Source organism: Arachis ipaensis, chromosome B6, assembly GCF_059453495.1.
Source record: "Arachis ipaensis isolate K30076 ecotype BB chromosome B6, ASM5945349v1, whole genome shotgun sequence".
Taxonomy (NCBI): Eukaryota; Viridiplantae; Streptophyta; class Magnoliopsida; order Fabales; family Fabaceae; genus Arachis; species Arachis ipaensis.
The window spans coordinates 144,788,220-144,803,998 of NC_142441.1; the positions used below are offsets into that span (position 1 = coordinate 144,788,220).

General features: G+C 33.6%; 2 protein-coding genes across 5 annotated transcripts; one reads left to right on the forward strand and one right to left on the reverse strand.

Moving 5' to 3' along the window:
- Nucleotides 1-389: 389 nt before the first annotated feature.
- Nucleotides 390-9,310, forward strand: UBP26 (ubiquitin-specific protease 26). 3 transcript variants are annotated; one of them, XM_088489994.1, is made up of 14 exons: nucleotides 390-672; nucleotides 1,550-1,644; nucleotides 1,762-2,358; nucleotides 3,149-3,404; nucleotides 4,254-4,987; nucleotides 5,171-5,279; nucleotides 5,832-6,010; nucleotides 6,264-6,548; nucleotides 6,628-6,826; nucleotides 7,035-7,106; nucleotides 7,352-7,582; nucleotides 7,883-8,146; nucleotides 8,723-8,870; nucleotides 8,948-9,310. In XM_088489994.1, the coding sequence occupies exons 2-14, from the start codon at nucleotides 1,565-1,567 to the stop codon at nucleotides 9,040-9,042; spliced, it is 3,249 nt and encodes a 1,082-aa protein (XP_088346120.1). In that variant the 5' UTR covers nucleotides 390-672; nucleotides 1,550-1,564; the 3' UTR covers nucleotides 9,043-9,310. The 3 variants fall into 3 exon arrangements, with proteins under 3 accessions (XP_088346120.1, XP_088346119.1, XP_088346121.1); XM_088489993.1 differs by lacking the exon at nucleotides 390-672 and adding an exon at nucleotides 734-878; XM_088489995.1 differs by lacking the exon at nucleotides 390-672 and adding an exon at nucleotides 1,049-1,163.
- A 1,305-nt stretch (nucleotides 9,311-10,615) lies between these two features.
- MK (mevalonate kinase) lies at nucleotides 10,616-13,497 on the reverse strand. 2 transcript variants are annotated; one of them, XM_016306906.3, is made up of 5 exons: nucleotides 13,151-13,497; nucleotides 12,810-13,056; nucleotides 12,176-12,429; nucleotides 11,419-11,835; nucleotides 10,616-11,012 (listed from the first exon to the last, which is right to left on the reverse strand). In XM_016306906.3, the coding sequence occupies exons 1-5, from the start codon at nucleotides 13,281-13,283 to the stop codon at nucleotides 10,894-10,896; spliced, it is 1,170 nt and encodes a 389-aa protein (XP_016162392.1). In that variant the 5' UTR covers nucleotides 13,284-13,497; the 3' UTR covers nucleotides 10,616-10,893. The 2 variants fall into 2 exon arrangements, with proteins under 2 accessions (XP_016162392.1, XP_016162393.1); XM_016306907.3 differs by having other exon boundaries at nucleotides 10,616-11,003; nucleotides 13,151-13,496.
- Between the last annotated feature and the right edge of the window lie 2,282 nt (nucleotides 13,498-15,779).

Consider the following 15,779-nt stretch of genomic DNA (forward strand, 5'->3'; position numbering starts at 1 on the left):
AAAATTAGTTTTCAAATTTTTAAAACGATTTTTGAAATTTTTAAAATAAATTTTAAAAATTTTAAAATAATTTTACATGATTTTAAATGTTTGTTATTATTTGGTGGTAGATATTTTCTTTAGATATTGAATATTTATTTTATTAAGTTTTCGATATTTTTCGTGATAATTTAAATTTATGTTTTCTCTAAAATAAAATATTAAAAAAAAAACTAGTTGGCTGTAGTTTGTTGTATTATCTAACAAAATTGATTGTATAAAATATTTTAAATAGAATTTTTTATTAATAATTAATAATATATAATATTTTAAAATTCATTTAAATATATCAACTAAAAATAACAGTAAATACAATTAAACACAAAAGAAAACCCACTAATGATACAATTATGGTATCCAAAAAATGTTTTAACACTAGAACTTAGCTAGGTGTGTGTAGCCACTAGCCTGTGCCACAGAAGAGAAAAGCTCTGACTCGGACTTGACCCATCTATTCACCCTTTCAGATTTCTTCCTTCTTACTTGGCCCATTCATTTTTAAAACCCACTCAAAACCAATTTCTGTCTTTTTCCCCTCTCTCTCTTTTTCTATTCACTGTGCGTGTCTCTGACTCTCCCTCTTCTCTTTTCTACCATTCCCTCCCTCCCTAGCATTTTCCCTCCGGTAAAAAGGTAAAAAAATAAATAAGATTTAGATTTGGAAGAAAACAAAAATTACAGTTCTCAGTAATTCATTCTAGCTTAAAATTAAAAAGAATCAATTGAAAAAAGTCATATATAAATTCAATTATTCTTCTCTGCTATTGTTTCCTCGTTACCCTGAATCCTAAAGTGATTATTGATCTTTCAAAGCAGCTCGTCTTTTTCCTCTCTCTCTGGTAATATCACAAAAAATCAACCGAAGTTTTTTTGATAATGTTTTCCGCAATTTATTTTTTATTTATTATTATTTATTGAAGCATAAACGTGTGTTTCACATTTCATCGTGGCTTCGATTCTACGTTGATTTTGCTTCGTTTTATTTGTGTTTTTGTTCCTCTTGCACTGTTTGAGATTTCTAGGGTTCTCTTTCAGTTTGGCTTTGGTTCTTTGGGTTTATTATAATCTAAGACGTGCTTGTTCTGATGTGTAATGAATCATGATGATGTGAAAGTGAACTTACGGTAATGTGTTTTGTATATTTACACATGAATAAAGCCAAAGCTTCTTAAGAGTTTTGTTCTGGGGAAATTTTGAGTTTATTCATTCAAAGTGATGCTGGAACTTTTTGTTAGCTAAATATTTGGGTTTATATTGTGTTATTGGATCACCATTTTTATTATCATAAGAGTTCTTATGAGAACTATTATACTTGGCTCTTTGATATACAGTGGTCATTGCCAATTTTCAGAAGGGAAAACAAATAAAGATTCTGAGTTAATTTGATGTGTTTGAATGTTGCTGTAAAATTTTTTAATGGGTGTGAAAACTGAAAAATGTTGTGTTGATTTGTTTCTTCTATTCTTCTCTAACGAAGTTGGTTTCTCATGCCTTTGATTGTCACTTTTAGGTTATATATTCTACTATGAGTAGACCAAATACGCGAAGCAAAAACAAGAGGCAGAGGCAAGGGGATGATGTTGATAACACTACCGAAATATGGAGGTACTAGTAACAGATGTTTATTAATTTTTAAATACTAGGAATTGAGTGAAGTGCAGCTTTTTGTTCCCTATCTGTGCTTCATTATTGTTTTGACCTTTGATGTGCTTTCTTGTGTAGGAAAATTCACAAAACGGGTGGTATAACTGAAGAAGATATAAACCAATTGTATATGATTTGGAAGCCGGTTTGTTCAGGTTGCCGTGTCAATGCTAAAGACAACCCAAATTGCTTCTGTGCATTGGTTCCTCCCCCAAATGGATCGCGGAAGTCTGGCTTGTGGATGAAGACGTCAGATTTTGTTGAAAGTCTTGGCCCCGACCCAACTAAGGATCTTCGTGCATCTGCTTCTTCACCTGCGGGTCTAACAAATCTTGGTGCAACCTGCTATGCCAACAGTATACTTCAGTGCTTGTACATGAATAAATCTTTCCGGGAAGGCATATTTTCTGTAGAACCAGAAGTTTTGCAACAGCAACCGGTGTTAAATCAGCTGGTTCGGCTTTTTGTACAGTTGCATGTTAGCAAAATGGCTTTCATAGATTCATCCCCATTTGTAAAAACACTTGAGTTAGACAATGGAGTTCAGCAGGATAGCCATGAGTTCCTGACATTGCTTCTGTCATTGCTGGAGCGTTGCCTGAGCCATTCCAAAATTGCAAAGGCAAGAACAATAGTTCAAGATCTTTTTCGTGGAAATGTGTCTCACGTGACAAAGTAAGAATCAGTGATTTGATGAACATATTGATTACATAAACATTTTTTTGATATAGGATCATTTTTTTCATTAATAATTATCAAGAAATCCAAAATTATTTTTCTGTTAAGTTTGATATTTCACAGTTTAGAAATCTCCATTTTCACTTTTTGTTGGGTGGGGCTTTGAAATTGTAGACTTATCATATATGATATGTTTTTCTTTTATTTATTTTAACTTCTCAGCACTCTCACACAAGAATCATTTTTCTAATGTCATAAATGCAGCTATTCATTGTGGTTGTTGGGTCTCCCCATTTATTTGAGTTTGAATTCAATGAAGGAATTTTCGTTTTTCTTATTACCAATGAGCTTTTAATCATCTTTCTGTGCTAATCTGGCTTCTATATTAGTCTTGAGTACTATTTGGAGTTTGAAATTATTAAGTAATTCGTGGTACTGGTTGTGTAGAATGATTTCGTCATAATTGGTCAAAAGCTATGAAGCATATACATGGGACATGACACTGACTCAGACATGGTGGCATAACAAGATGTGATGTGTCCATGTGTATTTTGTAGTGTCCCATTGTGATTTCTCTAACTCTTAAAACAAAGTATTCAACATGTTTCCTGCACAGCCCTTTCTTGAAATGTTTGTGCTTCATAAGTCAGAAGTGACATTGGTATTTATGTTCAAATGATCTCAAGTATTTTCTTCTCCCTACATTCATGTTTCATATATGTGTGATTAGTTGTAGCTATGTTTGTGACTATTACACATTATTTAATTCCATCTCTTTATTATGCAGGTGCTCACAATGTGGAAAAGACTCTGAAGCTTCTTCGAAAATGGAAGACTTCTATGAGTTGGAGTTGAATGTCAAGGGATTACAAAGTTTATATGAGAGCCTAGATGATTACCTTGCTATTGAAGAGCTTCATGGAGACAACCAATATTATTGCGACTCATGTAGAGCAAGAGTTGATGCAACTCGTAGCATCAAGCTCCGCACATTGCCCGAAGTACTTAATTTTCAACTTAAACGATATGTTTTTCTTCCAAAGGTATTGTAGTAAATTCAGGAGTGTCCTTCTGTTTCTGTTATTATTGTGAGGATTATACAACTAAATATTCATCATCATTGTTGTTGTATTATTATTTGCCTTGTGTGTATAATATGGACATAGAGAAGTAGTGTTACTGTATTAGAATACAAGAATAAATATCCTATAAGGAAAGGAAAATAACTATAATAGAAAGTTCTTTTTGCCATGCACCGTGTCGCGAAATGAGCTGTCTCTTTTCTTTGTAAGTTTCCTTCTCCATGCCTAACCTCAAATCAGATAAAAACTACTCCAACGTTACCACTTACCAAACATCTTGGTCCAAGCACATCAACAGAAAGAACAATTCATGCACATTGGTCTGTCTTCACACACAGAGGGATGCAAGATATCTATTTTCTGTTATTTCCAGTTATTCTTTTTTGTTTTCCTTGTTTTCTTTGAGGAGAATATGTTTTCTGAAGATTGTCTTTATTATTCAAGTTTCAACTTCTCTTAAGCAGAATAGGGAAAGAACCATGAATGGTTTGCTTTACTTTACAAACATACGCTTTGCCCCATAAGTTTAATGAGATGTTGTTCCTAGTTTCTTTCTTAAATGTTGACATCCTTTTTTATTGTTACTGATGTGCTAGGGTAAAGAGTGAAACTATGTTTAATTGTTAATAGTATTATGCTTTATCTTTCTTTAGTCTTCATATGATGATAGTTTTTATGCCATTTTTTTCTTTTAGTGCACTTTAGTAGTGTTGGGTTTGTCCTTCATGCTGTGGAGCAAAATTTAATTTTCTCAATCACTCAGTTGTGTTCTGATTATTGTTTTTCGTTATTATCTATTCCTTATGACAGACTACAACAAGGAAGAAAATTACTTCTGCATTTTCATTTCCTGCTGAACTTGATATGCGCCATAGATTGTTTGAATCATCTCCTTTTGAGTTGATATATGACTTGTCAGCTGTACTAATTCACAAGGGAAGTGCTGTTAATAGTGGTCACTACATTGCTCATATTAAGGATGAAAATACTGGGCAATGGTGGGAATTTGATGATGAGAATGTCACTAACTTAGGTCGTCATCCCTTTGGTGAAGAAGCTTCAAATTCTACTTCTAAATTGGCCAAGACTGATGTAGTTCATAGTAATTGCTCTGAAGCAAAGATAGCTGACAGTAATGGGAATGGTTTAGATGCCACGCTGTCTCACTCTTCCCATGTGGAGACATTTTCTTCTAGCGATGCATACATGTTGATGTACCATCTTAAACGTTCGAAAGATGTTGATGGAAAAGGTGTTATGTTTTCTGGTACTAACCATAAAGGAGAGCGTGATGCAGTTACTGCCCAGGATGATGCTTGTCTTCCTTTCCATCTTCGTGAAGAGATTAAAAATATCAATGCCTCATATCTTGATGCTTGTGAGCAGTACAAGCAAAAGAAAGAGTTAGAATTGAGTCGTATCAATGAGCGGAGACAGGAAGTTCGATCTGTTTTAGCTGAAGCCCCTGTTCAGCCACTGAAGCAACCATTTTTTTGGATTTATAGTGACTGGCTTCGCCAGTGGGCTGACAACATCATTCCAACGTTGGTGCATACTTTTATTCCATTATTTATTATTTATAATAAATGCTTCAATTGATTTTTGTTATACAGTGTCGATTTCTTCCCCTCCTTGTCTACAATCAAACATTCCTCGGGTAAATTACTCAATTATTAGGGTATGATGATATAACTTAATCTATATATTACTTTCTAACTTTGATGCAGTGCTGTTGACAACACATCTATTCAATGTTCACATGGGAAAGTCCCAGTATCAAAGATTACCACAATGAAAAGATTGTCTTCTCAAGCATGGGATAAGCTACTCTCTAAGGTAACTGCATTGTTGTTGGCTGTGATGCATTTTGGTACATTTAGTTACTTGCTTAGTGTGTTTAATGATTTGTCTACACCCCCTTTCCTGCTGTTTGACATTCATGCCGGATATACTAGTATATAAGATGAAATGTAAAAGTAATCAATAGTCAGAGGGACCAAGACAACTCTTATGACCTATAGGAGGGTTACTGAGGGATTTGATGCTCTGGGCTGTTTTCTTCTTGAAGCATGAAGCTTATCCTTTTTTTCTTGTTGGCAATGTCATCATGGAAAATTTTGTAATATATGGGTTGAAGGGGTATAAGCATGTTGGCAAATGATAGTTCTAGAAAGTAAGTTTCTTTATATGTTGTTTATGGGAGAATGTAGCTTGCTTTTTTGAATGAACTCCTGATTACATAAATAGTAAGGTCATACAATTGCAATCCGCCTGAAAATTTTCAGAAGCTGTTTATTTTTATGGTTTTTTAATTGATAACTCCAGTTCTGCCATTATTGCTGATATTTATGTTCATAACATGTTCCTTTATTGGCTTGTAAAATTCAGCATGGTGGGGGGCCCACACTTTCTCATGATGATTGCTGTTGGGATTGTCTGATTGAAGGAGCTCGGAATGTGGTGTCAGCTGATACCTATCGGGATCGAAGGGAATCACTGAAGCAGCTTGCACGGGATGTTCTAGATGGAAATTGTGAAGATGGAAAGTACTACATTTCCAGGCCATGGTGTGATACCAAAATCTTCTTTTCATACCATTTTTGCTCCTCCAGGAACAAAGGAGTGGTTATTGAATGCTGACTAGTTGTGTTATCTGTTGTGTTGTGGAAACAGTTAATATGTTTTGTTGTAGAGATATCTATCAGCGGTGCTGATCTGTTTTAAGTTCACTGCAATGTCTTCATTAATCATTATGATATCAACATATATCAAAAGCAATAACACTAATGCCTGTTGTGCTGATGAACTTACTTTTCATAGGTTACAGCAATGGTGGAAACGAAAAGTTCTTGATGCTCCATCTGAAGCTGATGCAGGACCAACAGCAGCTATTAGCTGTCCACATGGGCAGCTTATGCCTGAACAAGCTGCTGGTGCTAAGAGAGTGCTTGTTCCTGAGGATTTTTGGCTCTTCTTATATGAAGATTCTATCTCTGTAAAACCTGATGATCCTTTGGGTTGCCCTACTTTCCCTTTTGACTCCAGAGAGTGTTCTGAATGCAGTAATGAATTATCTGAAGTGGCTTGCTTTGAGGATTCATTGAGGTCGTTTCATTTGATGGTTGCTGTTGATCTAGAGTTGATATATAGAGTTTTAAATGTGACTTCTGCTTAAATGCTGCAGATTAGTGAAGCAAAGACAACGTCAGAAACATGAGAAACTATTCCTGGGTAAAAGTATGCCGCTCTCTCTGCATTGCAAGTATTTCTTAGTTCCATCTTTGTGGATTTCAAAATGGAGAAATTATGTTAATCCATCCGTAAAGAATTCAGATAAACCTGAAACATTAGATGGGGTAATTGATTCACTGAAGTGTGAAAAGGTACCGTGTTACTCCACCTTGCTTTTTATTGTGTTTTCTGTTTTTGTTCTGTGGTATGGAGGTGGTTTGCAGAATTTATTATTGCAAATATCTTGTTAAATTTTGAGACAACTTTAGGTGTGCACTCACAATTTGTACTGGGTGTGCTCAATTTTAGCAATTCCATTTTGTGAAATTTAATTGTAATTCTTCCTCTGTTTTGTTACAGCACTCACGACTAGTTGAGAGGCCTCCTGAGTTGGTTTTCAGACGCAGTGCTATAGTGCCAAGAGAGTCTTCTGTAAGTTTGAATAGGAGGAAAAGATGACATTGTGTACTATAGTCAAATGACATAGACAACACAAATGTGTGTCTATTCATGCTTACCATGATAATTATCTTACTTATGGAAATATAAATTTTTTTACTTGGGGAAAAATATATTATAATTTCTAATACCAAGATTTTGTTTTTTGAAATGATCTAACTTTAAGTGCAGTTTTAAGTCTGATGACTCAGTTTGATATTATCTTTTTTGGATTCTAGGCAAGTGGTGTAACAGTTATATCTGAAAATGATTGGAAACTTTTATGTGAAGAATGGGGTGGTAATGAGGCCAAAGGAATATCTGCCAAAATTGAAAATATTGACGAGTCAGAGAATGTTTTGATTGGATCCTGTGAAGAGTTGCCAGTATGTGAGGATCAGTTGGGTTCTTCAGATAAAGTGAATAATGAAACTGAGAATGGACAATTCGTGATCAAGACTTGTCCAGAGGTAATGCAAAATACTACCTCAATCTGTTGAAAATGCCGTTGCAGGCTCCTATCCTTCTGTATGTACATATCTTGGTTGAAATAGTCCAATATGATAGTATGAACTTATATGTACTTTGATGGACATATCCTTGGCTTCCCTAGTTTCCCTTTAGGTGTTTCCATTGGTCCATCTTTTGTTCTGAATAAGTTATACAACTTACACGCCTTACATCCTTGTGTTATGTTTAATTGAATATATTAATTGATAATATATTGCACTACTGAATTGAAGTATCTCTGTCTCTTTCTCAATATGCAGGTTTGTGAAAGTTGCATTGGAGAAAAAGAAAGCTGTGAGTTGATGCAGAAGCTAAACTATTGCAATGAGAACATAACTGTAATACTTGTCCGTGGAAAAGAGGTACCTAGATCAATATTGGAGGCTTCGAAGGGTTTTGTTGAAACAGAACGGCGGGCTTCTAAACGCACCCGTAAAACTAAAAATGGGAGTTCTATTAGTCTGAAAGTTTCTGCTTCGACATCAATTTACCAGCTTAAAATGATGATATGGGAATCATTTGGGGTAAGCCTACTTTCTTGTGCATATTTATAATATCCTAAGATAGGATTTTTTTTTTCTCTCCCTTTTAACCATGTTCTTGGATGTGCTTGCTAAACAAATCCAGGTGCTTGCGTTCAAGCATCCTGCTTTTTGAATGATATAGTCCTAATTGGAACAAATGAACAAATAGTCTTTTATATAGGTGTGTGTGCTCATATTTGTGCAGAGTGAGAGTGATGGAGAAACTTAGAAGTTATGTATGTAGATATGATTGAGGAATATGATTTTATGTGAAACTTTTCATCCTCTCTTGTACAAGAATCCAGTTTGTGGTATGGATAAATTCTATAATAGTTTTGGTTACTCCGTGTTTTGTTTTCCCATTGGAAATGTAAATAACTCCTATATAAACGCATACTGATTTTCAATTTAAAATAAATGTTTTTGTCGAGACACATGAAAGAAAATATTTCACATATCTTAGGTGTTTGGATAACCAGTTCTTTTCTCATGTGGGGTGGTTTTACTTTTAGTGGATAAATTTGTGTATTTTAATAACCTATTGTATTGCTTCTAATTTTTTTGCTCCATACCCAGGTGGTCAAGGAAAATCAGTTACTACAAAAGGGCGATAAGACAATTGACATTGATGATGAATACACTACACTTGCAGATGTAAACATATTTGCTGGAGATCAGATTATAGTGAGGGATTCTGAGATCCATGAAAATCGAGATATTGCCGGTTAGCTACTTTGCTATTGGTTATTTACTTATAATTCTTTAATACATATACTGAAAATTGATCATTCAATTTTGCAGAGGAACTTTATGATGAGAAAATGGATACACAGCATACCGAGGAAGGGTTCCGGGGAACACTTTTGACCTCCAATGCTTCATCCCAGGCTGTTTAGGAAGCTATCTTAGTGGTTGATGTATGCTTTGTAATGTTTTTAGGTGTAAATATCTAAAGAAAAATCAATCTAGTGGACATGAAATAGTGTGGTACAGTTCATCTTTGTAAATTCATATTTCTAGCCCCTAGCTAGCATTGAACGCACTATATTGGTATGCCATGATAATGGCAAATTTTGGAGTGAACTTGTTTCTTGAGCTGAACTTCAACGGATTGGAGGCTACCTATTTGAAAATCAAGGGCATGCAAAATTCATATTTTATGCAGCTTGTCTACTATGAGGCACTGTTAGGGCGTTAAGTTGCAGTTGGATCGATCAATTTCTGTTTCACGCATTCTGCATTCACCATCCGTTTTCAGTTAAAAGAAAAGTGTTCCTGGTAAATAGTAAATGTAAGATTCTTAATAACAGGATTAGATTATTCGAATGATGATTCGGTCAAGACTATATATTGTTAACTGCTACGTTAACTTATACAATAACCATCTTTATCTAATAGCTTTTCAAAGAATATGTAAAAGCCGCCTATCTGATTCATAATTATTAAAAAAAAAAAAGTATATTTATTGTTCTTATTATTAAAAGATTTAAAAATATTCTTAAATTTTATCTAAATTTTGTTTCAAAAGTTTTAAATTTATATTAAATATACCCGAACGATAAATCAATTATGTCCGTGATGTGGCAACTAGGTATCTGAATCAGATGAAAAAATTTTATTTTTTGTTTTTTAAAAATTATATTAAAAAATTAAAGGATAAAAATTCCAATCTGGATCCTAGAATTTATTTCTTCTTCCTCAAATCCATGTTTTTCCAAGACTCTACATCACAAAAGAGCAATAGGCGATGAGGAACACTTACATGCAATTGTGGTACCCCTATATTGAGATGGTCAAACCAGAGAATCCGACTAGAGATTTTGGGGCTTGTATACTTTGATATAAGTTTTAAGTGTTTTTTATTTTAATGTCTTTTTGAATTTCTTCAAGCGCTTTTTGTTTATGTTGCAGATTGGGAAGGAATGCACGTTCTCTGCTTGAGCAAATAGAGAAGTAACAACACAAGAGGCTGAAGTTGCAAGATTGAAAATGAGGATTTGGACTTTGAAGGCTAAATTAATTTATGCTAAATGGAAACCATTGGTGGCTACCATCTTTGGTGTTTTGGGTTATTTTATGGTGACTTTTATGTTTTATTTGTGGGTGAAGGTTCGAACTCATTTGGGGTTGGGGTATTGACATAGCGAGGTTGTTAGATGAATTATCTGATGCGTTTGGAACTGCTGTAATTAGCAGTAGTAATAGTAAGACAGAAGTAGTAGAAGTACGGCATGTGTAGCTAGTTTTAAAAGTGTACTCAACGCAAAAACTTTTTAAGTTGTGCCTGAAGTTTACTTTATGTTTCAAAAATACCTCTGAAAGAATTGAAATAGTTTGGGTTTAAAATTGGCATTAACACTCTGTTGTCACCAGTCATCTTAGATAATACAAACAAACTCAAATAATATGAGACAATCTCAACAGTACACCAATAATAAATACATAAAATAATCAATTACATAACCGTAATTGAAACCATCAAACCAAATATATGTGTTTGCCATCCATTTGCAAAGGAAGAGTTTCTAGTGCTAATAACAGAGATCAGTATGGAACAAAAATTAATTGTGGTGTTAAGAACTACGTGTTCACCAATTCACGGTTACAAAAAAATGTGTTCCGAGTACCAACAAATCCAAAGTTATGCTAGAAATTACATGCAAAAAGATTGAAGCATATATTTTCATGCTATTTATTTTGAAGATCTTCAATCACCGATGGTAATCCTTCCGGACAAAAGAGAAAGATCAAGATGACACTTCAAAGTTAATTTCAACACCTTTCCCACCAATTTCGGCAGTGAAACACTGGAACCCGCATGACTCCAATTCAGCAATTACTTTTTCAACAACGAAACCTGATAACACTGATTAAAAGCATGTCAAGGAAAAGATACATAACATAAACTTCAAGATACATTTCATAATTAGAAAGCTATGTAATATCATGTTGGATTCACAAAACATGGTTTGTGCAAGTAACAATTGTATAAAAGACAAGAAACCATCCATCCCTCCCACCCCAAAACTAAGGTAAGGTGAATAAAATGAATGATAGTGCAGAGAATCTTTATGCAAATAAGCCTAAAATGTGGGTGGCAAGTGTTCTTATCATGTTTGTGTGCTGGACATCTAACTTGGTGTAGAAGTCTAAAAAGTGGTTATCAAGATGAATCTCTTTATATAATAGAATCATAGTATATATATAACAGATAATGGAAAACCTTAAGCGAACAATTGAATCAGAATCAAGATGAGGAGTAAAGAGGATACATGTTGGAAGCAGTGTGAGAACACAGCCACCACCACCAGCTCCGGTCAATTTAGAAGCCAACTTGTACTTCAATGTCGTTCTAAGAACAGTTTCTATTGTGACATGACTAACCCCCATAGATTGGAGCAAACCTTGATTCATTTCCATCAGTTCCGCTATCTTCTCTTCTTTCTGCGTTACAGAGAGAACATCATCTGATGCTGGTGACTGCAAAATCAAGGTTAATTCCTGGCTAATAGAATCAACAGCACTGAACACAAAAGCCATTGCGTCCGGGTGCCTTAGCATCCTCTCTGAAACACCAGCCACCAATGCTTTCGTGTTTCTCCCTACTTTGGTGTTAGTTATGAGCATTTTCAGTAACGTATTTGCCTTCATGTGTGTCATGCTACCAGACTTGAAACTTATGATGTTACCTGATAATAACAACAAAAGTCAAGTAACTTCAGCATTCAGAGGCAACAACTTAACACTCTAACTATGAACAACCTACAAAGTAATTGAAAATTTCAAACGAATCACAATCTGTATAGTATATAGATCTCCCAATCACATACTAATATGTTATAATGGATCATGCCTGGACTCATCCATTTATTTAAATACAGCAATTTTATGAAATGAACGGAAGTATTTGTATCATAGCTGATATGTTGTTTCTCAATTCAGTTGCACCATTTCAGACTATATAAACCTTCAAAATGCAGAAACACACGTTGAAATTATGTGTTAAAGTCTGACAAAGTCAGGGCTCACCATATGCGCTAACAGAGTTGTCAATTCCAGAGGGCTTTCCGTGGATGATCTTCTCGCCTTCAAAAGCCCATTTATTTACCAAATCAAGTTGCTTCTCCTGAAAAGACTGCCATCCTTGTTGTTTCAAATCCAGAGAAACAAAATCAGTGCAGGCGAGCAAGGCAGCCGCCAGCGCCACGCAAAACGAGGCTGATGATCCAAGGCCGGAACCCATGGGAAGTTCAGAAGTGAAAGACACAGTAGCAGGCTTAAATCTGCATAAGCAGAGAGAAATTAAGAAAAACAACTCACACGACTACGTTTGGTATGTGTTCAAACTTCAAAATAAAACTATATCACTGTCCTTGCCATGTTTAGAAATTGGAACGGTAATAGTAGGGAGAAAATAACCCAAAATTACCTATTTAACTTAGTATCTACAGTTTCATGCATGTAACATCCATGATTAATTATACACTTATTAGATAATATTACCCAATTATTACAGCAATAATCAAGGAACGCAAAGTAACTCTTGGCTGTTTAAACATTTCTGGAATTGGAAAAAGAAAACAAATGCATACTCTTTGAACACATTTACTGCATACTTCAAAAACATTCCCCACCGCTAATTTCAAATTTGTAAGAATAATACCCATGAATGGAAGTGTATAACCAAAGGAAAGCAGAAACACCAGAAGCAATAGCGATCTTGGCCTCAGGAATGTTGAGTCCTTCAACGAGAGATGCAATAGACTTGGCAGACTCGACGGAGCACGAGGGTGGCGCCGGAGATTGCGGCTCAGCTGATGATTCCGGAAATTCTTGTTTGATTCTGTTAGTCGGCCACGAGAACTCTAAACCCTCATCCTTCAACACAAGTTTCAACGAATCCTGATCGTCTGTATATAAATAAATACATACAAAATTGAAAACAACCAGAAACGAAAAATGAAATCAAGAATGGATCTAGAGAGAGAGAATGAAAGAGCGTACCGGAAGGGGTGGAGAAGCGGAGAGTAACGTAGGTGTATAAGTTGATAGAGGCGGCAACAGCAGTGGATCCATGAACAACAGCATGTTCCCCTGAGAGTATTATCTTGCCTGGAGCTCTGGCTTTAACCTCCATGAATGACCTCTTCGTTTCCCTTTTCTGTGTTGTTTGGTTGTGATGTGAGTCAGTGAAAGGCCATTGGTTCCTATCTTAAAGGTAGTTATTGCTGTCGTTGTCGTGGTTGTTGAGCGGAGAGTGATGGAATCATGGAGTATTCCCGTACTGCTGTGGCTCTCACTGTTCCCAAACTCGATGGAGGCCCCAAATCCATGCGGAATGCATGCTCCCTTTTTAATTATTTTTTTTAAATATATAAAAAAATTCAATATATGTCCATGTATAGACGGACGGTGAAGAGTAATGTACATTTGTGTTTATGTAAAGTTGATAATTAAAAATTGTTAGACAATAATTTAATTAAGTTTATAAAATTATCTAATAATTTATAAATATTAACTTTACATAAACACAATTTGGGATGAATTTCTATCATAAATGGACTCATCTTGTTATAGATGTAATATTATTTAATTCTTTTATACAATACCACATGGCAAATAGTCAATTTCGTCGCTTAACACTTATTTTTTAAAATGATTTTTTAAATATTTTTTAATTAAATTCATCTTTTTGAAAATTTTAAATTAGTTACATTAATAGTTTTTTGTAATTTTTTGTTGACAACATCACAATTTACTAATATGACATATTAAATGATACTATAATATACATTTAAACATCTTAATTAATTATTAATATAATAAATTTATAAAATTAAATCAAATCGAAGTCTAATTAAAAGAAACTTTGAGGTATTATTAGAATCTCTCAATTTAAAGTTGATTTAATTTAATTTCATAAATTTATTATGTTAATTGTCAATTAAAACCGTCAAGTATATACTGTAATATCACTTAATATATTACATTAATAAATTATGACACTATAAATAATAAAAATTATAAAAAGACTACTATAACTAATTTTAGGGGTGTCCATGGATCGGATCGTATCCGCAGATCCGCGGTAAATATCCGCATCCGATCCAAAAATTGCGGATACGATCCGATCCGCAAATTGATCGGATCGGATCGCGGATATCTGCTCTACATCCGCGTATCCGATCCGCGGATCCGCAGATCTGCACAATAAAAATAAATAAATATATATGTTTGGTATTATATTTACTTGTTTGTATGTTTTAGTTAGTAATTATTATTCATATATTATATTATTTTATTTTTGTTATTCAGAAAGAGTTTGATTAAAAATATTTTAAGAATAAATAAGTTGAAAAGTATGAAAGAAATATTTTTATTGAATTTTTTTACATTGAAATATGATTAAAAAGAGAAGGTTTAATTATGTGGATATATCCGATCCGATCCGTACATTTGCGGATCGGATCGGATCCGGCACTAAAAAGTGCGGATATCATATCCGATGGTGTGCGGATCGGATCGAATTTTCGGCCATATCTGATCTGATCCGCGGACACCTCTGACTAACTTAAATTTTTAAACACAAAGTTTAGTTTAAAAACTCTTTCGATAATCTATTTAAAAAATCAGTAATTTTGTATGAACCAATTTGGTTATTTACTTAAAAAAATATTAGTTAACAAACTAACAAAACTTTATATTATTAAAATAAGTTGTTCTGCTAGTATGAATAGAGTACTACTATAAAAGCAACTGTATGGATCATAAATTTATGCAGCATATGAGTTTATATTATTATGGACTAAGAGTGTAGCCATGTAATTAAAGCATCCTATGTGACATTAAAATGGGGTGTTTTGAAAAACATGTTTAAATGCTAGTAATTTGTGTTCTAAAGAAATTTCAGGAATAAGTGGTTATGTAGTACATCTATTATATCTATTATATCTATTATATATCTCTAATTTTAAGGCTAAAATGTGCCACATGTCATTCTCTCATTACAATTGAAATCAAATCTTTCCCTCCAAAATTAAAGAACTCTCCTCTCTTCTCTCTTCCTTTCTCTATCTCTTTCATTTTTTCATTTACTCTATCTTTCTTATATATCATTATCAATGACTAATTACGAATTTGACAATCAAAATATACAACATAACATTCTCTAATTGTATTTAAATTAAATTAAAATTAAAATTAAAATATAACTATATTATATATTAAATTTATATATTACTAACTAATTTAATAACTAAAATGTGTCACATGACACTCTTTTATTAAAATTTAGATAAAATATTTTCCTCTTAAATTAGTGAACATTCTTCTTATATTTTCTTATCTACCTCTCTCTTTTTTTCTATTTCTCTTTATCCTTCCCACTCTATATATAATTTATAATTCATATTTTATATTAGTAATTTGACAAATCAAAATGTATCACCAGATATTTTTATTATAATTAAAATAAAAAATTTTCTTAGCTTCCAAAATTAACAAACTCCCTCTCTCATTCTTCTTCTTTATCTTTCTCTCTCCTTTCTCTCATTCTTTATTTTTCTCTACCTTTAAGTTCTACGAAAAATAGAATTAACAACATAATATAATTTAAATTAAAAATATTATTATA